Below are 26,023 nucleotides of genomic sequence, written 5' to 3'. Positions count from 1 at the left end.
TCCCAATGCTTTGCACAAAGACCAAGTAACTACCTGGAGATTATGAAGAGAATATTACAGTACTGGTTTTTCTTTGCTTTATCACATTTGCAGCATGTGTTATTTCAGGTACTTAAAAGGCATGTGTACAATCAGAATTTTGCAAATAAAGATTTTTAAATATTGGTAACATGAAGAAGAGCGCTTCTGTTTCAGTGACATCCATCAGAGAATTCTGGAGATATGATGAGTTAAGGTGAACCTGAAAGAACTGTATGAAATAGCAAGCAGCCATTTTACATTTCTATGATACATTTGTCTGTTCACAGACTAACTGTACAGTATATCAAAACAGACTCTATGAAGAAACTTGTAAATAAGAGCTGACATCTTTTTAATACATATTTTACACTTTTTATATTTATGCTAAGTTTCCAAAGAATGGGGATAAGTTAGTGAGAAACTCTACCTATGCCACCATCAGCTAAAACAAATACTGAAATCCTATACCTATATAATATTTTGGTCTGATAATTTTACTGCAAATTTATAAGACAATCAGAAGGTAGGTATATTTAAAAATACACAACAAATCTACATGTTCACATTTATCAATTGGTTTCAAAAAAGCGATTTCTGGAAATGTCAATATGTCAAAGGACACTCACAAGCCTGTATGCTGCTTTTGGATTCTAAACCACCTGTGATTTTTTTTTCCCCAGGAAAAAATGGGAAAACTTGAAAAGAACCCACGACAGTTTAGACGGGCACTCAGGGTCACTCTTCTATCTCACCCTTAACTACCTGCTCTCCCTCATCTCTTCTTTGTGGAGAATACTCTACCCTCTGTAAGGGTCAGAGTGGCACAAGGAGGATCCTCATTCCCTAAAGAGACTACACCTGTTTTACAATTATTCAACAGTTGCCTGTCTTTGCTTTGTGTTTCAGTGTATTTGATTATGTAAGATGTGCATTCTCGTCACTTTAGAGGTCTACTGACTGTGAAAGCTGCAGACTCTCAATAGATGTTTCTTCCAATTAGTATGTCCATTGTTATACCCTCATGTTATATGTTTCTAATGAAGCCGTCCATATTCTTCTGAGATTCTATGAAGCTAGCATATGGTTTTAATCTTTGTCAATACTGCAAATTACTTAAAGCAAGTGATGTGGCTGCAGTGCCCTTTCTGACATGAACAAAGTAAAAAAGATATTTGTTATCCTCCTTTGTCTAATTTCCAATTTAGATTTTAGGACAAATATTTTAACATATATTCTATGCCAATATCAAACTATCAACCACTTGCATTTTTTGATTCCACCCATTCAAACTTACATCAGGATTGAGGTTGCTGACAAGCAAAACAGAATTTCCTGGAACACCAGCAACTCCAGGAATAGCCATCCGTCCAGTCACTGCAGAAGTGGTGATTGCGAGAGGACCAAGTGCTCCAGGAAGAGATGGGACCGAAAGACCTGAAAAACGATACTCAATTTATGGGCCAAAGGGAGAGGAAAAACTACTTCAGAAGATTTAAAAAAACGCTCGAATTATGTAACATTGATTTATTTAAAATCAAATTCAACACCCAATAATAAAAGGCTCCATAGGCATATCTCAATCCACCCACATTTTCTTGGCTCAGTCCCTTCTGTCATACAATTGTACCTAGCCAAAAAAATACACATCTGGGTTGGGGGCTATGGGGACATGGGCAGATAAGCTATTTTGGGAGTTGAACGAGTGCTACTGGAGCTTGCTTTTTAATTGTAGGCTTTTGGGTGTTGCACTTCTCATGATGGTCGCTCCAAAATATAAACCCACTACCTCAAAATAAAGCGACAGTGACATTGCAAGGAGATGTTGAGTAATAAAGTAGTAAGCATGTATATCAAAAAGTTAAGCAAAAAAGCCATAGTAATCTATCATTTTTACAATTAGATTTCTAGTTTTGTCACTTTCAAATAGCCCTTTTTACTATGTGCAATTTCTTAGTAGAATTAGAAGCTAGAGCACAAATGACGGAGTGTAGATCATGACTAAGATTAAGATTTTGTCACGGACATTTTTAGTAAAAGTCATGGATAGGTTAACGGCAATAAAGAAAAATTCACGGAAGCCTGTGACCTGTCCCTGACTTTTACTAAAAATATTGCACAAAATGGGGAGCCCAGTGGCAGTGTCCCCAAACAGCTTGTAGAGGTTGGGCAGCTGTGGGGGCTTCTCCCACCTCTGGGGGCCTATATCTATTGGGTTCCGGGAAGTGGGCAGGCGGAAGCCTGCCCCCTGCTAAAAGATTCCCCCCCTCAGCCTAAGGGGAGAATCTACAGGACGTCAAAACCCAACTGAGTTCGGGGAACAACTAATAAAAGAACAAGGACAAGAGTGCGGTCAGAGGGTCAAAAGAAGGGAGCCTGATGGGGACACTGAGCAGAGAACCCCAGACAGCGCCCACTGCTCCTCGAAGGCGTCAAGGGAGCCAGTGGACGCCATCCAGAGGAACTCTGCCCAGATACATGAACGGACAGAGGATCGGAAACAAGCCCCACAGTCACAGGAGTCTCCATTGGCCAACCTCCTCTCCCTGGTTGTGTAGATGGCCATTTTAGCCAGAGTTAGGAGGAGGTTGACCAGGAGGTCCCATGACTTTGTGGGGCCACGGATAGGGAGTGCATAGAGAAGAAGGTGAGGGGAAAAGTCCAGCCAGAAACGCAACGGTATATTTGTGAGGAGCCAGTAGAGGGCTGCAACCTGGCACATTAAGTAAACGTGCTAGTGTCTCCCTCACACCGCAAAAGGGGCAGGTATCTGGGACAGGGGTAAACCGCGCCAAATATATGCCCGTGCTCACGGCCCCATGAAGGAGCCACCAGCTGATATCCCTGGCGGGCCTTGGGACCAGACTAGAGTATAGGCTGGCCCACAGGGCTCCTTACCCTCCAGAGGTGGCAGGAGGTCCCGCCACTTTGTGTCAGGGCGAGACACAAGGGTGAGGAAGTGAAGGGTGTGGAGCACGAGCATGTATAGATGTTTCCTTGGCGCAGTTTGGAAGCGAACTGGCTGCAGATCGGCTTATGGAGAAGGGGCTCTGGGGGCCTGTAGCGGGATGGTCACCCGCTCCTGCTTAAAAGGCTTAAAACAGCCCAGGGAGAGGGCTGTGGCAGGGAAGGAAAAGCTAGGCTGATTGAGGAAAGCAGCCTCAGCTGGGGCCATGCCCCATTCAGCCAAGGCTGGCTTAATGAGGGCCCAGCTGGCCCTTATAAGAGGGCTGGGGCCAGCAAGCCAGCATCTGGAACAGTCTCCCTCTAGCTGAAGAGGGAGATGGACCTAGCTGTCTGAGTCCAAAAGGGTACTGGAGCAAAGCAGGGCTGGGGAAAGGCCAGAGGAGCAGGGGAGCTCCAGGCTGGCAACTCCCCAGGTTACAGAGCCCAGTCCTAGGTCCACAGAGGTACTGAGTGGCAGAGGAAGGCAGTGGCTTTTACACTGCAGTCTGTCCCAGGGAGCAGGAGCTTGGTGATGACTGGCAGTAGCCCAGACTGAGGAAAGGTGGGTATTAGAGGATTGGGGGCAGGGGGGGAGCAGGGAGACCAGAGCAGGGAGACCCTGAGACTGTGGGGGTATTGCCAAGGAGCAGCAGCCCAGCCTGAAAGGGCACCGGGGTCCAGGAGAGACTCAGGCCCAGCAGTAAGCGGGACGCCAGCCTGAAGAGGGTGCTCTGGAAGCTGGAGGAGCTAATTCCCAGAGACAGCCAGCAGGAGGCGCCGCAGGGGTGAGTCCCGCCACATCTACAGCGCCCCCCCACCACCACCACCTGTGAGGGCTCGGAGGTCCAGTGGCCAGGAGCTGGGGGGAGGGGGCACTGCCCAAGGCGGCTGGGAGCTGCAGCCTTGGGCAGCTCTGGGGGCCCCCGGGGCCTGCATCCACTGGGAGCTACGGCCCTGCCCACCTGGAAACTCTGGGGGGACCCCACAGCTCCCAGCCGACAGGGCTGAATTCACGGTGATTGCTGGAAGTCACAGATTCTGTGACTTTAGCGACTTCCATGAATAAAAACGTAGCCTTAATCACGACAACCAATAGTACACGTAATTCCTACAGTTTATTTAAATAGTAATACTTTGGGTAGTATACTATGCAAACAGAGGTAGACTGACTGCTTTTTATGAATACTTATAGATCTTGATATTGCTGCATTATTATTCTGTTTAACTAGCTGGATTTCAACAATTTAAGGCAGTCTTCAAATTTACCGAACAAAAAATAAAAAAAAGACTTACCTGCAGCTTGATGAAAGCCAATGGCTGGGGCAAATCCAGCAGCCCCGGCATATGGTGAAGAAATTATTCCTGGGGTGCCTAGAATTCAGACACATCTAATTAAAATCTATTCCAACACATTTAGCAAATAGAAAAATTATCAGTATATAGTGACATTTCATATCACTGACATTTCAGAATAACACTCTTCCAAAGGTTTTACTGTATTTTACAGAACTCACGTTCATCAACCGAAGTTGATGTTTGAAAAAAAATATTTACAAGGTTAAAAGATACACTCAGAATTTACACTGTCTGGTCTGCAATAAAAACCTGAAGATGTTATGAACACTATCAAAAGGAGAGAGAGAAAATGCTAGCACAATGAAACAAAGTAAATAGTGGATGGACTGTACCGTCCCGCACCAAACCCCCATTCAATATGCTTACATTTGGGTTAAAACTCTAGCTGGAGTTTCTTCAGTTACTTTTAAAATTTAGAATTTATTTTAGATCATTTTCTCTGCATCAGCCTTGATGTCTCTTCCTAAATTAGGCTGGGACAAAGGCTACTGTGCTGGCAAGATACAGTGGCAAAAAGCAGACTGGTAGAGCAGTGTCCAGCTCAGTTCTGACACTGTAGCACATCAAAAGTTTCTCCTCATGTTTAAGAATTCAACTGGAGGGGAGAAGGAATAAGAGTAACAGGAGAAGTCTCAGCCACAGCTAACTTGAGAGCTTTTGCAGAGAGTAAGGCTGCAGACAGGGGATTTTGAATCCTATGTGATATCAGGTATCAAGATTTGCCAGGAGCTGGCGGCTCCTTCCTCTATGTCAAAATGCTATCCTATTCCCCATAAGCACATGGGACAGATGCTCCCATCAATGTCCTCATATACTCAGATAAATTGAAGGTTACAGACTAATATGAGGATGTTAATATGTACAGCCTCAGACATCTATTTGAGAAAGGAGAAAGATAAGAAATGTGGTAATTGTTCCCTTATTTGTGAAGGGTGTAAACACTTAGGAGGGAAAGGAAAAGGAATATAACTAGAAATAACTAAATAAAATTAAAAGGTAAGATTTAAGATGAACATGGGAAAATCCCTCACAGCAAAATATTAAACAATAGAATACTGTCCCCAAGGAAAACAATGAATGCCCTATCATGAAACATACCAGATTAGAAAACCTCACAAAACAAACGTGAATGCAAATAGATGGACTAGATATTGTATTGGATCTTTTTCATTTCTAACTTCTAAGGGCATGTCTATGTGAACATTTATAGTTTATGGCAAACTGGGGTGTAAATCTAACCTGCACTAGCTTGCTGCAGATTAAGTGTTCTTGTGGACCCTGTTAATGTCCTCTTTGAAACAGGACTAGATCAAAGCGCACTGTTTAAATGTATCAAGGTCAATTAGTCTACAGCAGGCTAGTATGGGGTAGAGTCACATCCCACCTTGCCAGGAACAAAATGTTTGCACGGACAGCCCTTAAGACACTGATTAAACACATATGGGAACAATCAGGATACTTTAAAAGTAGACTCTTCCAGGACAGGATCTCAAACACTGCCCTCACATATGACCCCAAAATGTGACTTCAAGTGAAGACTTAAGGGAACAAAGAACAAATTAAGAAAATCAACACAGAGTACAGTCACCTGCTCTGCTCTTCAATTGAATTTTACATGTCCCAAATTTTTAGTTTTCAATATGCCCCTCATCTTTTACTTACAAAATGTAACTGTATTCTAGAAACTTTCAGGGGGAAACATTAATTGAACAAACTGATACAGCCTGAAACAATATACCAGAGGGACATCAACTGCCTCATTGATCTCAATGGCTTAACTCTGAAACCTGAATGTCAGTGTTAGTGTCAGTTAAATGTTAGTGTTAACTATCTCATGGCTAATGAGTTTAGAAGAAATATCTAGCAAATGTGCTTATTCTACAATCACAAACTGCCTTCCATGCTTTCCCAAGAGCTCATATCCCCACCTGCAAAGCTTCTCTTTGCAATGATGAAGGCTACAAACTGGGAATCAGGAAACACTGGGGCCCTATCTATAACAAAGATTGCTTTCTTAACTGCTTTTGTTTTAATCTAGTTTTAAATTCACCCAATTACCCTGAGCAGCACATAGCTTAGTGTTGTGTATGTACACACACACACACACACACACACTCCTCTCTTTCAAAATGAAATGTTAAGCAAACAATAGAATCTGTTTACACATTCAATTATATTTTAGTCCACCACTTTTGAGAAATGCCTTCTACACATAGGGCCCTTCATTTTCAGTTTTTATTTAATTTAGTTTACCCCAGGAATGCATCAGTGTTTATTACTACAACTACAACAAGAAAAATAGGTGAAAAACGGTGGAAAAATATTAATATTTTTCTAGGTAAATATCAGGGTTTATTTTGGTGGACAGAAGGAAAAAGTATTCAGTAGATTAATGCTTTGATGAACAGAATTCAATGTGGCTTGCTGCAGAACTAAAACAGAATTCAAAACACAATGCCACCTGAGTTTAAGAAAAGAATAGAGCTCCAATCCCCAAATAAAACTTTTCATTTGAACCAACAGCTTACTGTTGTAGACTTGAACTATTAGCCTATAAATATTTACATTTAATAATGGGGCCACACCATTTGCACTGCATATACTCAACTTGATCCTTTTCTCCTGTTTTTGTTAGTTTTAAACGTGGAAATTCTTCATCGTGTTCTGAAACATATTCTGATACAGAGTTTTGTTTTCTTTCCATTTTAGAGAGAGTGTCAGATCTTTAAATTGTTATCTGTTAACAGCTTGAAATATATATGTGGTGGGTGTGAGATTCATCAGTACGTTCATACGCACATGCACTTCAGAAGTTGCATGCAGGCCTGTTTGTTGTGTACATCTTCTAGACTAATACATAGCCTTACTTCAACAGGCAGCTTTGCATATGCACACAAACTAGTGTATTATCATAATACATATATCTCATGCAACATATTGTATTCTCTTAATAAAACAAGTTGTTTTATATATTTGAATTATACAAAAGGAGGGTGAAAATTGGGGGGGATGAATTCTTTTTGTAAAACCCAAGATTTTTTAAAATAAAAATCAGTTTAAACTGAAAAGGAAGGGACTTATCTACTCATTATGTAAATAAGTAACATGATCATATGTTCATTTTTAAAATACTTAAGTCCCAAAGACAGAAATATGATAAATTGCATTAGATACATTTCCTAAAATAACATGGATATTAGGGGGTATAGTGCAATACTGTAGGAATTACCACATTAACAACAAGCAGACACATAAGCTCTGACAAATTATTATGGCAGCCTACTCCCCTCTTATCTGTAGTCACAAGGTGTCCCTTACACAAACAATGCAAAGCATTAATCACATCACATTTTATGCTTGTAATACACGCACTGGTGCATTATACTGACAAGCTTTGGCAATATGGGTACTAATCATTCATTCACAGTTCTAGTTTCCATTATCATTCATTACTCAAGAAGAAATGACAAAGGGCTTTTATTCTGCCATATGGGACATGTATGCTGGACACCGATACCAGACAGACACGTAAGAATAGAATACAGCTAAAATAGGAAGATCAGGAATTCTAGCATATGTACAAAATCCTCTGCTATCTAGTTGACTGCAGATTCTAAGCAAACTCTCAGAAAATCTATTATGCCTTATGGGAAAAAAAGCTTTTTCAAATCAAATTTATTCCAAAATGCATCAGAAGTTTTTAACATGCGATATACAAAAATGTCAACATTCAAATGGTTTCAAATATAGCAGTGTTTTTAGTATTTAAACTGCAATATCTAAATCCTAAAATAAGGGCTAAAATTGCTAAACGTACGTACTGATAATTATCCACCACTGCTGCTTGCTTTATCTGAATTCTTTATCATTGCAGCCTCCACTTGCTATAACAAAGACAAAGCCCAGGGTTCCAGCTTCTTCACTATCATGTCATTTTATCCTCAGACACTTGAGCCCTGTCTGTACTACCACTTCCACTCATGATACCTCTGCTGGAAAATCTGGACCCCTATTTCTCCAGACAGGAACACCTCATCTCTGTCACTTCATATGCACACGTATCCAATTCTCATCATTCTTTTCAAATAAAGGTCTCTGTGCCAGATGCTAGAAAACTGATAGTTTTAATCTTTTACTGCCTGCAGTTGTAAGGCTTCTTGTGATTGTGGACATCTTTAACCCTTAGGGTTAGATGACAGTGGTAAAGATGCTCGAATTCTATCTATCTATCTATTCCAGCAGTTCCACACTTTTTGGTGCAGTTGCACTGGTGGAGAATTATGGGTTATTTGTTAAAGTAGACAGGCCCTGGTGGAATAGGCAGGTGGTGTTTGTACCAGTTTCAGCACACAAATGTGTACTGTAAACCCTGCATCATATCCAAATCTTTTCTTAATCTACTGTACCATAATCACGCTTCCCCCGCTCGCTGAAGTTTCAGGCAAATTAGTTAAGCCTGATTCAACACAATTTACCAGGTTTGTAGTTTTTAAAACAGAAATAGTTCTTATTTTATTACAGAGAAATATTCAATGGCTTCATTTTTACTTACTTTAAAAACAGTGTGACTGCCAAACAAGTACAGCTAACTTAATTATGTGCATAGTTCCTAACAAAACCCCTACAACCAAACAGCAAAGAGCGTCATCTCTCAGGACTACATCAGAAAGTTATACGGTGCTAGAGGAAAATAAGATTTTCTTACCCGTTTGTAGCACTTTGACCAGTTGAACTGCATTACAGAAATATGTTTTATTGTTGTACATAACAAGGGAAGCATTTGGCCCTTAATGAAGGCCCATCCAACAGCTACAAATCTCACTTGTCAGCGGTAGCTGCTGGTTGCCAAGAGAGCTGGAAATAGTTGTCAAAATAGCACAGATGGCTACACCGTCTTCAGCTAGTCAAATGCCTTTTTCATAATTTCCATTACCATTAAGGTTGTTTAAATAAAATTGCCAAAGCCACAATACCAACACCACAGCCAATATATTGGAACTTTGGGTCTCTTCTGCTGCAATAACTGCAGTGCATTAACTGTTAAGCAGCCCCGTGGAATACAAGTGTATATGGCAGGGGTTGGCAACCTATGGCACGCGAGCCAATTTTTAACAGCACACTCAGGCCTGCCGGGACCTCAGTGTGCCATTAAAAATCCTGCCGACACGGCAAGCTGCAGGGTCCGCGCTCCCGGGCTGGAGCGCCAGGTCCAGTGCAGCAAGCCACCAGCCTCTCCCCCGCCTTCCCCCTCTTCCCCTGGAGCCTGTCGCAGCGCATAGTGCTCTGGGGGTTGGGGCTGTGCGCTCCCACAGGGCAGTGTTTGGCTCCCTGCTCTCCAGAGCCCCGCTGCCGCGCGCAGCCCTGCCCTGCCCCTCAGAGCACTGTGCGCGCGGTGGCACGGCTCCGAATCAGTGGGGAGCCTCATGGTAAGGGGTCCGGGTCCGAGGGGGAAGCAGTCAGAGGACAGGGAGCAGAGTGGGTTGGATGGGGGGGGGTGGGGTCCCGGGGGAGGGTTGGATGGGGCATGGGAGTCCCATCCCACCCCATTCCATGGGAATCTGCCTGACCCTTCCCAGATGGGGTCCTGGCCGCAGACCCGACTCAGCCCACTGCCGGCCTAGATGAACAGAACCCCAGACCAGCAGCAGACTGAGCGGGCCGGCGGCATAAGATCAACATTTTAATTTAATTTTAAAGGAAACGTCTTAAACATTTTGAAAACCTTGTTTATTTTACAATACAACACTAGTTTGTTATATAATATATAGACTTGTAGAGAGAGACCTTCTAAAACACATTAAAATGTATTACCAGCATGTAAAACCTTAAATTAGAGTGAATAAATGAAGACTCAGCACACCGCTTCTGAAAGGTTGCCAACTCCTGGTACATGGCTACAACATGTCTCAAATATGGTCAATGCATCTCCCTTTAAATCCTTAGTATCCCTCAATTAATAGCTTTACCCACAATAAATTGTTAGAACTACTTAATACAGCTCCAGTTTTTAAATTTTACAGAAGCAGATCAATGAGCATAGCAGCTCATATTCCAAAACTTCACTTAAATTAGTCTTTCACTCACACACACACACACTCTCCCTTCCCCAAAACCGTACCTACTTAGAAATTTTTACTTCCATACTTCATTTCTGAGGGAACATTCAATGAAATTAAAAGATGACAAATTCAAAACCAGCAAAAGGAAATACTTCTCCACACAATGCATAGTTAAACAGTGGAACTCACTGCCACCAGAAGTTGTTGAGGCTGCGAACATACCAAGTTCCAAAGAACACCACTACATTTATATGTATACCAAAAATATTGAGAAATATCAATTAATGATGAATGCAGGAAAGGATATTAAACTTCATGCTCTCACGGCAATCTTTAACTAAGAGATCAGGATAACATCTTATTGGGGGCAGAAAATACCACACACATCTAACATGGGGTTCTTACACCACCCTCTACAGAATCTGGCAATAATCTCTGAATTGTCATCTTCTGCAAGTCTGAACTAGACCTTTAGTAATGTACATTTTGTCATTTAGTTTTTGGGCGGGTTGCTTTTTAAAGCACAGCTTTCCAACAAATCATGAGACTCTCTAAAATATTTAAATTCTCAAGCAGCCTAATGGAACCCAAGTATCGGTTGTAGACTATTGTGTAATTAGACCTTCAGATGCACAGTATTTACCATGTATGAAGCATAGATGTAGCTGTGCTGGCCCCAGGATAGTAGAGAGACAAGATGGCTAAGGTAATATCTTTTATTGGACCAACTTCTGATAGTTTGGAATACCACTGAGGAAATTTTGCCCTGTGGTGAGTAAATAATTATGTTCACAGAATACCTTGAAACAAAAGCTTTTGGCATTAAAAGTCTGAAGAACTTTTGGTTGGGCAAATTCAGTTTAAGATGCTCACTTATTTTCCAGGAGTAGGTTTTTTTCTTTAACTTTCATATATACTTTACTAGCATCGAGTATTTTGGACTCACTAGTGTCACTCTCCTTTAGGAACCTTGGAAAATGAGGGTGGAAATTCCTAAAGGGCCGTACATATGAAAAGCAGAGTGTTACTTGCCCCATTATATTTATCTAGAAGGGAGGTTTCCTTACCAAAAGTGGCAGCCATGTTGGGGTCAAGGGAGGGCTGGCCATCGCCAGAAGGAAGGTCAAGGCGAGTGAAGTCTCTGCTTTTGTCATTGTTGTATTTTACATTAAGGCTTGTTAACTTGGAGAAGTCAATACGCAGAGTGCAGCACGCATTGTAGATATTCTGGCCATCCAAAGCCTACAGAAAAAAAAGTGGTTGTTAAGTTTAAAAAGGCAAAACATTTACCATTCACATTTTTTTTTTTAGAACAGCTTATTACCCAAATACAAATCCACACTAACAGCAACCTTTAAGAAGTTGTTGGGCCATTCCAGATTAGTCATCACCTTCAGCCGAAGAGCCTTACTTTCTAGAATATTACTGTAACCTAATGGGTCAGTATGTGTTGCAATATCTCTCTGTGCCAATCCACAGGGAATGGAGCCTTGTACGGCCCCCTGCTACTGAGCTTGGTCTCCTTAAGTGATGCATCAGACTCTTGCTTTTAAGCCTTGGACATCTTTCACATTTAAACTGCACTATAAAATAGTGGCAGCGATATTAGTTTGGGGTTTTTTTGGAACTACAGACCACAGGAATTTGTGAATGTTGGCTCAGGAGCAGTAAATTAAAGTTACTCATAATAGAACTACTCTCACATCACTAGAAAAGAATAAATGAACTGACTTTGTCTTGTTCATCAAAATCTTTTCTGACAAGCACACCTGAGTATTCTCCTAACACCTCATCACAAAAAACAAAGAGAAAAACAAAATCAGAGGCTAAACATTTTCTACAGATTACCAGTTATGATTTGAGATTCTGTTATATGGAAACAGGAATAATGATCCGCAAATCTTAGGTAACTTGAATTAAATGTCTTAGCCAGTCAGCCACCTTAACACCAAATAAAACATTCTCTTGGGATTGAAAACTTTTCACTCAATAGTTTACAAGTTATATGAAGACAGCAGAAAGGCCACCACTAAATGGCTACCGGGTTAGAAAATGGAATGATCAGGTGATCATTAATCCCTCGGGTCAGATTCTCATTTAATGTGTGGCCATTTAGCACTGCCAAAGCATGGTAAAGAGGTCTTAAATTAGTGTAAGGTCCCTTTATGCTGGCAGAGCAGTGCAAGGTGGCCTTAACGTAAATAAATATCAGACTTAATACAGAATGTGAAGATTTATCATATTACCGAAAATTAAAATGCATGTGCAATGCTTGAACTCTGGTCTCAAAATAAACATAAGAACACGATTCAGTTTGTTTGTAAGTTTGCCTGAAATTAAGTCTACACATTTAGTTATTCATTTGCGACTTTGTTCTCTTTCAGCTATGCAATCACCTGAAAAAATTAACATGAACAACCACAAAAGTAATATGCTCTGCGTAAGGAAAGGTACAATAAAAAAAATTGTGTAGCAAGAGAAATTTCTTCCCTATATCAATGCTATACATTCTAAGAAACCAAAGACAGATAAACTGAAGTGGCATGCCTGAGGTCCATTTTCAAAAATCTGTTGTGATACATAGTAAGGCCTGGTCCACACAAATTTTGTACTGGCATAACATTTGGTTAAGGGTGTGAATTTCTTTTTATTTAAAGTTATACAAGTACAACGCACTGCTTATATACCAGTACAGCTTATTCCTTGTCCTGTACAGCACAAGGAGAGTTGTATTGCCTAATTAGTATGACTTGTACAGCTTTAACTATGAGAGTATGCTACAACATTTGCATGTACACGCAGGCTTAGCGTAAATGAGTCAGGCCGACAAAATAAGACAGAACTGTTGAAAGTAAAAGCAAGATACACTATCCAAAAAACTTCAGAATTGTTATTTATAGATAAGCGATTCACATTATGCAATATTGTTAGCCCAAAGTCAAAACAAGTAAAATGATTTTTAAAAGCTTTTAAGAAGAGTGACTATATCATGAAGATTTCTTATCTAAGAAAAGTTGAGCTAAACAAACTTTGTAGGGTATAGGCTACTATGCAATTTTAATGAATTAAGTTCACCACTAGTGAGTAATAAGTCCAAGGTAAGTTTCTCAGCCATTTTATTGAAAAGTTAGGGGCTTCTCAGCAGACAGCCCTAATCTCGAACTGCACACCAGAAGGAGATCCAACATGACTCTTTCCAGCTTTAGGGCATTTTGCAAACCTCATCTTGTCCAGGAAATACGTGTATCAACACAAAACAGAAAGACTCCAAAGAAGGGACCGAGTGGCTAGGCAGCAGTTCTGCAGAAAAAGACCTAGGGGTGACAGTGGACGAGAAGCTGGATGAGTCTACCGTGTGCCCTTTTTGCCAAGAAGGCTAACAGCATTTTGGGCTGTATAAGTAGGGTCATTGCCAGCAGACTGAGGGACGTGATCATTCCCCTCTATTCGACATTGGTAAGGCCTCATCTGGAGTACTGTGTCCAGTTTTGGACCCCACACTACAAGAAGGATGTGGAAAAATTGGGAAGAGTCCAGCAGAGGGCAACAAAAATTATTAGGGGGCTGGAGCACATGACTTATGAGGAGAGGCTGAAGGAACTACGATTTAGTCTGGAGAAGAGAAGAATGAGGGGGGGGGGGATTTGAGAGCTTCTTTCAACTACCTGAAAGGGGGTTTCAAAGAGGATGGATCTAGACTCTTTTCAGTGGTATCAGATGACAGAACAAGGAGTAACGGTTTTAAGTTGCAGTGGGGAGATTTAGGTTGGATATTAGGAAAAACTTTTTCACCGGGAAGGTGGTGAAGCACTGGAATGGGTTACCTAGGGAGGTGGTGGAGGTTTTTAAGGTCAGGCTTGATGAAGCTCTGGCTGGAACGATTTAGTTGGGAATTGGTCCTGCTTTGAGCAGGGGGTTGGACTAGATGACCTCCTGAGGTCCCTTCCAATCCTGATATTCTATGAACACATCTCGAGGAACAGTTACGAAAGGTGGGTAACCATTTGCTCATGTTGATTCCAGTCTAAGTAACTCACAAGCAGTATCTATGGAGGTGGGCTCACAGTTCATCGCTTGGAGGCTTGCAGTACTGCTCTACCAAAGCCAGCATTGTCCCGGGCCTGCTGCAAAAGCACATGGTGGGATGTGAAGGTATGGACTGACAACGAGGTGGCCGCCTACAGATGTCTTGGATATGCACTTGGGCCAAAGAGGCCTGTGCCCTGGTCAAGAGGGTGGTGACGATTGCCGGGGGCAGCACCTTTCACTGATTATAGCAAAAGCAAACGCAGGCCATGATCCAGGAGGAAATCCTCTGGACGGAAACAGGTTGACATTTCAGCCTAAGGCCACAACGACAAATAATTGCGTTGTCTCACGAAAAGGCTTGCTCCTTTCAGTGTAGAAGGCCAGAGCCCTCCTGATATCCAGGGTATGTAGCCTGTGCTGCTGCTCCTCCGACTTATGCGGCTTCGGAAAAAAGACTGGTAATTAAATGTCTTCAACTATGAGAGTGGCGAACTCTCGCGCCTGATCCTGTGGGAGGGCTCTCTGAACTTGCCAACAGAGTCCCAAAGGTTGAAATTGTACCTGCCAAGTAGGGCCTGATGATTAGAGACCCTAAATTGGGAGGTTCACTGTGGAATAAATCTTTCTGCCAAATAAGTGTAGTATCTTGGCATCTTTATTTTTGGGGTTGTCACTCGCCTGGCCCTGTCTGGCCCTTTCACTGATCGCAGACATGACCAGGAACCCTGCAGGAGGATACGTATAAAGGTATTCAAAACCCCTTGTGGGGTGATAGTACTTCCATTCCTCTCACATCCAAGAAGGCAGAAAAGAAGATGGGATCTGCCACATTGACTTGGCGATCTTCAGGACCCCTGGGTGAATGCAACCCAGACTGGGACAGAGGAGACAATGACACTGAAGAGGTCAGACTCCTCAGCTAGCTCCTAGACCTCCAAGTTCAGGCTGACTGCCACCCCTTTTAAGGAGGGCTTGGTGCTTCCTGAAGTCATGTGACGGCCCCGCCACCGCCTCATCTGGGGACGATTAGGATGTCTGCACCGCCGAAGGTTGGGGGGCATCCCCTTGCTGTGCCGAGGACTGTTCCATGGTTGCTGGGACCTCCCTCAGGGTCACCATCTCAGATTTAGCCTCTTGCTCCAATGCTGGTGCTGGCTGTGTTGGGGGCAGCTTGTAGGATGCTGCCTGGAAGGAACAATGCGAGTTCAGTGCCGGCATTACAGGCAGCCCCCAGAAGTTGCAGTATTGCCACTGGGCAGGCCATTGCCTCTGAACCCATACCAGTGCCTTGGTGAGCTCCTCGTGGGGAGATGATTCTCCCCAGACAGGGGAAGGGCTAACTGTCCCTCCAACCCAGACCACTGTCCTTCTGGGAACCAGGACAGGGCTGTGGAAGCCTGAGTCTGTCAACTGACTCTTAGCAGCAACTGGTAAGGGGAAGGCGAGGGCTGGTTCCTGCCCAAAGAATGGTACCATAGCCCCAGCAACTGGTGCTGAAATCAGGAACAGTCTTGCATCTGAGGAGACAGACGCCTAGGCGACCTGCAAGGCAATGGCAACCGGCACCTTGGTGATCTCTGGCAGGAGGACCATCAGTACCAAGAACATGGGGACTGGTGTCGTGACTCTGGAGTCCCGTGTCTTGTCAGCCAAGACCGTGGCGCTGGAGATCTGGAGACCTGGGTTGCAGTACCAGGGTCTTCGGACATGGCGAAGGGGAACAATGCCTGTGGTCCGGGAAGTTCTCATCACCGGCGTGGTCATTTGATCTGCTGTCTTGGCCAAGCGTTCGCAGTGCCGGTCGGCCTATATGTTCTTTGCTCGCTGGGCCCACCTCAGGTGCAGATGGTGCTACGATGGGCCAGGACTCCCTACTGCTCCCCAGATTCAGGGATGGGTCCCTGGCTGGGCTAGGGGGTTTGACCACAGTGGTACCCTCAAGAGCCTCCATTGCGGGCACGAGGCCTAGCTCATGTCCTTTGCCTGAAAGCTCCATTGCATGGTGACTGCGGACCAGATGATTTAGGCTGCTTCTTCAGTACCGGCGAGTGCTGGCAGTGAACTGTGTGCCGATGCTGAAGTACCATGCAGCCTCCTTAAGGAGGGCCCTAAATCAAATGTCTTGCACTTTTGCAGATCCGGCACTTGTCTTTTCGATGGGACTCTCCCAGGCACTTCAGACAACTCTCGTGAGGGTTGTGATGGGCATCGGCCGTCTGCACTCAGAACACAACTTAAAGTCTGTCCTGGAGGGGGGCATGCCCCACTTCCCCAAAGTCTCAGATGGGACTCTAACTACTAAATTACTACTAAAACACTTAACAGCTAACTAATCACTGACTAAATAATAAAGGAGAACAATCTGAACTAAGCAATACCAAGCACGCCAAACAACTGTCACAGGCAGGAAGAAGGAACAGAGGGCGTAGGGCCAGCAGCGCCTGATATACCGGCGCATAAGACTCCACTCCACAGGGTGCAACAGCAGGCCCTACAGATACCACTAAGGCAAAAAAGTCTCCAACAACTGTGCACGTGGGTGCACAAACACTAGATTGGAATCGACATGAGCAAGCACTTGAAAAAGAATAAAGGCCTCCTGAGCCCAGGCTAGGGCTACCAGAAGAACTGCCATATTCAGAAGGACTTTGTAGGAATGACATACTAGGTTGAAATTCCAAGGGTGAATGCATCACTCCTAGGATCAGTTTTTTTAACCAGTTATCTACTTTCCTTTTTTACTCAACTGGGAGTTACAATTTTGTGGCAAATTAAAAGGAACACTGATGTAATTCTGTTCCCTGACAGGATCAGCCAATCTACTGTGGAATTCAGAACTCTGGTATGAACTGTTTACCAAGACATGTAATTGTCCTCTGCCCACAAAAGAATTCAGCAGTGTTTGGGTTCTGATGACCCAGCAAATTGACTTACACAGGACACTGGAATAATTATTGTGAAGCTAAGAGTCTGCAATAGCAGGAAAAGGAATACAGAAAAATACTGGACTAGGTACATTTCTTGTAGCAGATTCAAATTTAACAGCTCATCACATTAAGTCTTATAAAAACAGAATTAAACAGGAAAAATATTGCACATTAAGAAATTTCACCTTGCTGTCACAATTCAGAATCCAGCAAGCTACAAAATGACTATATGCTTACTGACAAAGAAACTATTTTACCTAGCAAATAAATAAAACAAGGGCAAGGATTTAAGTTCCATGCTAGATACGGTATTATATTGCACACTCTACCAAATTATGAATATTTGGTCACCTACTCTCTCTCACTCATCACCCTCTTAAATAAATTATCCATTCCTTCAAAATAAAAGCCATAGAATATTTTATTTTGGATGCTTGTTTCTTTGTTTACATATTAATTTTCTTTAACCTGGTGCCTGAGTAGTCAAATCCACTCTACATGCTAGAAATTAAATAGATATATAGGAGGGAATTATTAGCTGTGTCCAGGAGAAAGCTAGTGGTGTCTGTTCTTATAAAAGACTATCACTATGGTATCCATTACTATTCTGTCTGCTCCTTAGTTTACTGCATATCTTGTTTGTGCACCTTGTATCTAAGCAATGACAGGGTCAACATGAAGGAAATACAGTGAAATAAGGCTCACATTATGAGAAACAGGGAAATGGGAAAAATCACTCCATGTTTTATAATGGCAACTCGAAGGATCCATCTTAGAGAAGTATTTTGAAGGCTTATATCTCCACCCCAAATTAAGACAATGACTGTTCTTTCCACCTTTATGGGTCATTTATTTGCAAAACTGAGCATGCCTAGGGTTTTGTTCCCTTGTTTAGTGACGTAGTATTACAATGAGGAGGTAAGTGTAGTGTACATGTTTAGAAGCCAACTAGGTAGCTTTGGAAGAAAACAGGAAAGCATCTAAATGATTCATCAGTTTTGTGCTATTTTCCATAAAATTTAAGTACCAGATTGTATTTCTAAACATTTAAATCATTTTGTTTCAATTTAACAAAAATCTTTCTATGATCATGAAAACTGGTAACTAACGTATCTAGTATTTTTCAGCAAAGCCAACATGACATATACAGAAACTAAATGTATTTTTCCCTTATTCCTTCTCTTTCTACTCAGTAAAATGCTGGGGTTAATTATAGGTAAGAAAAGTTTGACAGATTTTGGAATCAGCAGGCAGTATATGGACTGGGGATCAGTTATAAAAAAAATAAAATATTCCAGTAATTGCAAATTATTTCTTTTTGTATCAAAAAAATTAATGCAGGCGTTTGGTACTCATTGTTAGGTTGCAGGTGCGTATCAAACTGATGAGAGATTGGGGAAGGCAATCCACAAGTTCTTCACCTAGGATGCCAGATTATTTATTAATTATCATCATTCTTCATGCATCATCACAGGCCCCCCCAAGAACCTGTGCTTGACCCACATGCAGTTTATTAGCCTGTCATTTTTGCCTGTATTATATTCTACTAAAAGGAATTAGGAGCCAGATTTACAGGTCTTTGAGCCAACATTTATAAGGAACACGAAATTTCACTGAAATTACTTATTTTTGTAGAAGAACAGTACTGATTTTCAATTATAAGGATGATGGTTTTAAAGGTTTTTGAAAAAAACTAAATACCTACAGTAAGCAGATATTTGTCTTCCTTTTTAAACCCAAGATAGCAAGTGAAAAATTTAAATTCCCCCACCACCAGCATCTATTTCCTGTAACTAGAAGGAATACTAGCAGTGTACAGTAACTCCTCACTTAAAGTCATCCTGGTTAATGTTGTTTTGTTGTTACATTGCTGATCAATTAGGGAACATGCTCGTTTAAAGTTGTGTAATGCTCCCTTATAACGTTGTTTAGCAGTCGCCTGCTTTCTCCACTGATTGATGGAAGAGCAGCCCGTTGCAGCTAGCTCATGGGGGCTTGGAACCAGGGTGGACCCGCAGCCCCCACATCAGCTCCCCGCTCCCCTACATTTCCTGTGCAGCAGCTGCCCAGCAGGCTACCAGTTGCCAGCAGTTCATCTGTCCCTCCCCCCACTGCCCTCTGCTGCTCCTGCTCTCTGCCTTGGAGCTGCTCCCGGGAGCCTCCTTGCTTGCTGTGCATGGGTGGTGAGAGGGGAACAGGGGGCTAATGTCAGGGTGTCCCCCTCCTCCCTACTCCTGCCTCCTGCTTACCCCTTCTCCATATAGGGCAGGACGGGGACAGGAGAGGGCTCAGGACAGAGAGAGCTTTCTGGCTGCAACAACTTCCTAATTTTTTTTAAAGGCAATGTACTTAGAGTGGGGTCAGCATACTTAAAAGGGGCAATGTGCATCTCTCCCTCTCTCCTACACACAGGGTGTGTGTCCCTGTCTGCCATGCTGTCTCCCCTCCCTCCATTCATGCTGCCTTGTAGAGCGAGAGGCTACATTAACAATGTGTTAACCCTTGCGGGCTCAGCCGAATGCTAGTTCATCATTTAGCAGCAAGGCATTCCCTGAGAAATATCCCACCCTCTAACTTCACCACCTCAACCAAGCTTCACAATTTGCTTAAAGTCACATTTTTTCAAGAAAAAAAACTACAGCGTTAAGCGAGGAGTTACTGTACTAGCCTTAGCCTGCAACCAGGTAGACAGGTGAAATTATTCAAGACCAGTAATGCATAATTAGTAGCAAAACTACTAAGGTTCATCAAATCATTCTCTATAATTACAAAACACCAAAGCTACTTTGAGCAGCAAGAGAATTTAATTACTACTAGAGCGTCAAGAAACCCTAACACTGGTGCAGCTCATAGCAAAACTATTTACATGTAAAGAATGTTTTTGTAATTTATTTTATATTGACTAAATAGGTCAGATGTACACCTTTATGCTTACCATTTTGGCATAATGTGCATTCATTGGATCAGCATATTGAAGCAAGGCCTGAAACTGATTGTTCTTTGTGAAGGTGATAATCTTCAAGACAGTTCCAAACTTGGAGAAAATCTTAAATAAATAAATAAATAAAAATTCAGCTACAGTACACAATTTCAGCTCTTGAGATACTGTTTTTCAATAATAATTTTATATTAGAAATGAACAAAATACTTCTCAGTTTATCAGAATACATGTTTTGGGGACAAGTTCATAAAATATATTTTCTACTAGCAACTAACTTCCTCCCCATCCGCCAAAAAAAATCAAAAGTTAATTCTCTCCAAGAGCAACAGTCACTGTTTGTCAAGCTACATGCCACAGATCTTGCTCAGAACTGGCATAAAGAGAGAGAGCCTTTGCTCTAGACCTCCAGAGATAATGGAATACATGGGAGTTTTGGTTTGAGAAGTGGAGTTTCACAAAGCAGTTGAGAGCAGGGATTCACAAGCTGTCTTTGAGGATGATGGGATGGATTGCACCCTCAGCAAGTTCGCAGATGACACTAAGCTGGGGGAGAGGTCTCTTCCAACCCTAATCTTCTATGATTCTATGACAGCTTGAAGTACTAGGTGCAAAACTGGATGAATTCTATGGGTTCAGTAACCAAAGATCTCTTCTAAACATCTCATGTAGCCATGTTTTATTGAAACCACAAAAATAACTGTCCATGATATCTGAAGCTCAAAATGCTATAAAATTTATTTGTCAAAAGTAATCAGTGTGTACAAGACGATATCCCTGCCTCAGATAGCTTACACAGAAAGACAGAAGATCCATGTAAGACTCTGTAGAAGGAGAAACTGAACATAAGTTTTCCCCTCTTTCCACTTCACTCTCTGTCATCTCTTGTCTTATACTTATGTTGTAAGCTCCTTGGGGCAGGGACCATCTTTTTGTTCTGTGTTTGTACAGAGCTTAGTATAATGGGGTCCTGGTTGCTGACTAGTCCTCCTTGGTGGCACAGTAACCAAAAAAATTAAAAAAATAAAAAAGGATCTGAATAAGAAAAATGTGGGGAACGCATTGGAAATGGAGAATATCCATGCATACGACACTGCATGCAAGACAGCAGAAAGGGGAGTGGAAGAAGGAAAGGGAATGTTGTTGGAAGAACATGAACAGCAAGGAGTAATGTAACAAAACACTAGATCCAAGTGTGAGCAGAGTTGTGCAGGGCATGGACAGTAAATTTAAACATATACATTGGATGTGAAGAAACCGATAGGGCTAGTTAGAAGGAAGAACAATGATCTGGTCAATAGATGAGGAAAATAACGTGGCTGCTGATCTCTGGACCAACTGGGGGTCAGCGATATGGGTAACATTGGGTAACGATGCATAGGTGGTTACAGTAATCGAGAATGGAGGCAAGAACATGGATTAGTCTTTTAAACATTAGAATGAAAAGGAAAGGTTGAATGTATGCCCATCCACTGTCAATATGGTCAACCTCAAACCTATGACTAAGGCTGTGAGTCTGTCATGGAGATCACAGAAGTCAGATTCCGTGACTTTCCGTGACTTCTGCAGTGTCTGGTGCTGGCTCAGGGGCTGCCTGAGCCAGGCAGCCCCTGGGTCAGCAGTAGCAGTTTGGGTTTGTGGGAGGAGGCTCAGGGCTGAGGGCAGGGAGTTGGGGAAGTCAGGGGAGGGGTGGTGGTGTATACCTGGGGGGGCCCTCCCCAGCTCCCACTGGCATGGCCCCCGTGCAGCTCCTAGGCAGTGGAGGGTCTCCACACTGCCTGCAGGCCCCACCCCCGCAGCTCCCATTGGCTGTGGTTTCCTGCCAATGGGAGCTGCGGCAGCTGGTGCTTGTGGCAGAAGGAGCAGAGCCCCTTCCCCAACGCCTAGGAGCTCTAATGACTCAGAGCCGCTAGGAAGCCCCTGCCAGCCCAGCCACACCCCCCTTCCTCCCCCAGTACCAGCGGTGGTCCCAGGCCACTTCCCCTAGACTGCCCACTGGCCCCAGCCCCTACACCTCCACCATGCACGGCCCCCACACCCAAGTTTTAGTCGGGGCAGGTATTTTTAATACCAGTCATGGACAGGTCACGTGCCATGAATTTTTGTTTAGGGCCCATGATCTGTCAATGACTTACTAAAAGTATCTGTGACTAACACATAGCCTTACCTATGACTGATCATCCTAACCACTCATCTAGTTTTTAGGCCTCCCAAGCTTACAGTTCCTACACTCAGCCATCATCTCTTTGGTAAAGGACCAAACAGGAATCTCTATTAGTCTTTTCATCATGCATCTTAACTTAACCAGAGGGTCACTGCTGATAAATCACTTCCCCTTACCCAGGGGCTAAGTATACAGTTTCTAGAACATACACTTCCTTCAAATCCATATAAATTAGGTTATTTATAGGAAAATATTACAACTAAAATAAAATTATGTCAGTCTGAGAGTCCAAAAAATGATGATGACACCGAATATTTACATAAATTCTTATGCCCAGGTATGAACTATCAAAAAATTGGCAGAAAAAGTAACAATAAAGCATTCCAGTTTTGCTGTTTCTTCCTCAACATGCTGTTTAGAAGTCCGTATCCAAAGAAGAAGGAGGATCAAAAGAAGGCATGGAAAAGTGTCACTAGTAAGAATAAATTTGCCATTTTGAATTAAATCCATTCAAACATGGTTCTATAATAACTGACTACAGTTCGTCTTGAAGTGGCAATCCTCATACAAGTTTAACACCCAAAGTACAATGCTGGGACAAAGCATTACTGGATTTACACTAGAATTACAGATCTTCTTTAATAACCATTTGTTTCCTCTCCCCACACCTGGTTACCTGATACAGCACTTCCAAAGTGACAGGGTAGAAAAGGTTTTCAACAATAATTCGGAGAACAGAACTTTGACCTGGAAGGAGTCCACCCTCAGTAGCAGGAGCACCTGTAAGGGCTAGGGTTCCAGACTGCACAGCATTCACTGCTTGCAACGCAGCTTGGGTTCTCTGAGAAAGAAGAGGAAGACAAGAGTTAACGTACATAAACAATTCTCATGAAAATAAAGTTTAAGTTCTAGAGACTTATACTGTACTTGTATTTAGAAAATATTCACACAGGTCTCCAATATGTAACTTTAGGTAAGGAGTACAATCAAGTTATTTGGAAGAACACCATCCAGTACTTGCACACACAATCTGCAGCAACAAAAAAAATGGCAGACTACCATCAATATTCATTATGTTCCTCACTTTATTTATGATGACATGGTGGACTAATAAAGCCTCATTTTTACAACTCTTTATTTTTAAATGAGCTGAAAGCCCCAAAGACCTAGGATAAGACTTTCAACACACCACAGAAGCCAAGCTGTATCAGTCCTGTCCCAACAAGCAAATAGTGCACTGGACTGGGACTCACTGCACTACCACTCACCTGCTGTATGACCAACTCAATTCAACTCTCTGCCTTAGTTCCACTATCTGTAAAATGGTAATAAGGATACTTATCTTCCTTTGTAAGGCTATTTGAGATCTAAGGATGAGAAGCACTAAATAAAAGGTTATTATGAATATACTGTGTTACCGCTACCATTCAGAACCAGTAAAGGATAGAACTGGTCTACTGTTGAGCAGCGGGACTCCCTCCACTGCATTTTACTATAATGGTGTATTTTGCAAAAATCATGCATCATGCAAACACAAATCTAGAACTGTATAAAATTATGTATTTTGATTGTTAATTAAAAGGTTTACTTGATGTGTTTGTTTTCCCCTTTATTAACTTCTCACATACAGAGGGGAAATAAGTCTTCTGAAGACAGAACTGTCAGCCAGATTGCTTTAGGTTTGATTAGAAACATGTGTTCTATTCACAATCACGTGTACTTTGGATATACCTGGCCTCAGCCTGCTATTCTGTACCCTTTCACGTTTCTGAGGTATGCTGCAACACGCTCTGTGAGGCAACTTTAAGTAGACTGCAAGCCAGTGGGCCAACTCACCAGCCAGTGCATCAAAACCACTTCCAACAGGATTTCAATCCCTACTCTTCAAGAACTGATTTATAGTTTTAACTTTTCAAAAAATAAAACTCATGCCCTTTCTCCTGACCTGGAGTCTCCTACAAGAGTGTATCTACTCCCTCTTGGCTTCCCAGGTCATCTGTCTTTCTGCTCCCTTCTGCTGGAGCCTTCCTCCACCATACTGACTTCCAGACTTCTCAGCCTGCTCCCTGCAGGGTTGCATACTCAGGCTGTCTGCTTGGAGGCTAAGGAGAGCTCCACTTCTTCTTAACTTCAGTTTGCCCTTTATATTCCTCCAGGCCTACTCTCAACTTTCTACCATGTGACTTCTAAGACCCATAAATGTGAGCTAAGCCCAGCACAGGGAGAAGCTGAGCAACAATTCCCTTAAAAGTCTCATCCTGGGACACTGATACTATGAACTGTGAATGCAAGCATAAGCAGAACTAGTTACTAGCAACCCTTCTACCAGATCCTCTAAATTGAAATTCAAAGGCAAGAGATAAACATGAATGCAGAAAAATTAAATGGCAAAAAGGTTCATTAATGCAGAGTTAAGGATGCCCAGTGATAGTGGGCAAGTTTGGCAAAATTCAAACTTCTGAAAACCAGGAAATACAGAATTACGGTAAATGTACACACAGTTTTAACAAGCTTAATCTAACAATCTTAAAAGCTGGGAACAGCTACTGAAAATTATCTGCATCTACTCCAGTTGCATTCACTGTGTTAGGTGAGCATGTTAAATGGTGGAGGAATAAGTTGGAACAGCTTGGAAGAGCTGTGATTGTGATATGAACAGGCCTGGGAATTTGTTTAAAGCACATTACAGAGCTGTGACTGTGCTATGAAGAAATCTGGGTCTGAGTCCCCCCCATGTGTATTGTCAAAGGAAAGAAGTGTAACTCTACCGACAGGTTCCCAGTCTGCATCATTTCAACACAGAGTTGTGTGTATGTTGTGTCATAGCGGGACACTGGGGTTTTCTTGCCATGCGTACTGTCAGTAGTGAGGTGGGATATAAAAGCAGTCTGTGGATTTAATAGTGATATGGGAAAGGCGAGGTTACTTACATCGTACAGTAAGTGGAGTTCAAGGTATTTGTCCCTATGGCACTTTACTCAGGTGCACATTTATCCCATGCACCTTTGATAGGAATTTTTGGCAGCAGTGCCTTTTTGGCCCACTCATGTGCTCCAGGCATCCTCATACCCCATACTGAGGAGATAGAGAGCCATGTGGATGAATCACCCCTCAGGTCCTACTCCAAAACAGAGAGAATGGAAAGCAGGCAGTGGAGCAGCACCCATAGGGTCAAACATCTCAAAGAACTCCAGTTCCTGTACAAGGTAAACAACCTCTCCTTTTTCAAATCATGTCCCTTTGGGTGTGCCACTCCAGGTGACGCCCAAGCAGTATTTCCTGAAGAAGGCAGAAGTGTCGGAGAAGATTCTAAGACTTGACGACAGAACCGCAGTGCTGAGAGGCACATCTGCTCTAGAGGTGTACACTAAAGTACATCTCTACCCTGATAGAACGCGGTCCTCGAGAGCCAAAAATCCCTACTGCATTACAGGTGAAATCCCATTATATCAGGGTAGCGGCGGTAGGGCTCTAGCGGCGATTTAAATAGCTCTGACTGCTGCAGGGAGCCTGGGCCCTTTAAATTGCTGGCCAAGCCCCACTGCTGCAGCTCTGGGGTAGCGGCAGCAGGGCTCCAGCGGTGATT

At 42.7% G+C, this 26,023-nt stretch overlaps 1 protein-coding gene across 3 annotated transcripts in view; it reads right to left on the bottom strand.

Moving 5' to 3' along the window:
* The window catches only part of PTBP3 (polypyrimidine tract binding protein 3), a 111,774-nt gene that overhangs the window by 12,134 nt on the left and 73,617 nt on the right, over nucleotides 1-26,023 (bottom strand). For all 3 annotated transcript variants that reach the window (XM_030565648.1, XM_030565646.1, XM_030565647.1), the window contains 5 exons: nucleotides 23,114-23,278; nucleotides 20,271-20,381; nucleotides 11,447-11,621; nucleotides 4,258-4,335; nucleotides 1,316-1,455 (listed from right to left, as the gene is read on the bottom strand). In XM_030565648.1, the coding sequence (XP_030421508.1) occupies nucleotides 1,316-1,455; nucleotides 4,258-4,335; nucleotides 11,447-11,621; nucleotides 20,271-20,381; nucleotides 23,114-23,278 (669 nt within the window). The remainder of the gene's footprint in view (nucleotides 1-1,315; nucleotides 1,456-4,257; nucleotides 4,336-11,446; nucleotides 11,622-20,270; nucleotides 20,382-23,113; nucleotides 23,279-26,023) is intronic.

The sequence above is a fragment of the Gopherus evgoodei genome, chromosome 6, assembly GCF_007399415.2.
Source record: "Gopherus evgoodei ecotype Sinaloan lineage chromosome 6, rGopEvg1_v1.p, whole genome shotgun sequence".
In the NCBI taxonomy this organism is placed as follows: Eukaryota; Metazoa; Chordata; order Testudines; family Testudinidae; genus Gopherus; species Gopherus evgoodei.
Note: the sequence above shows the minus strand (reverse complement) of the source record. Positions and strands in the feature narration are given on the sequence as shown.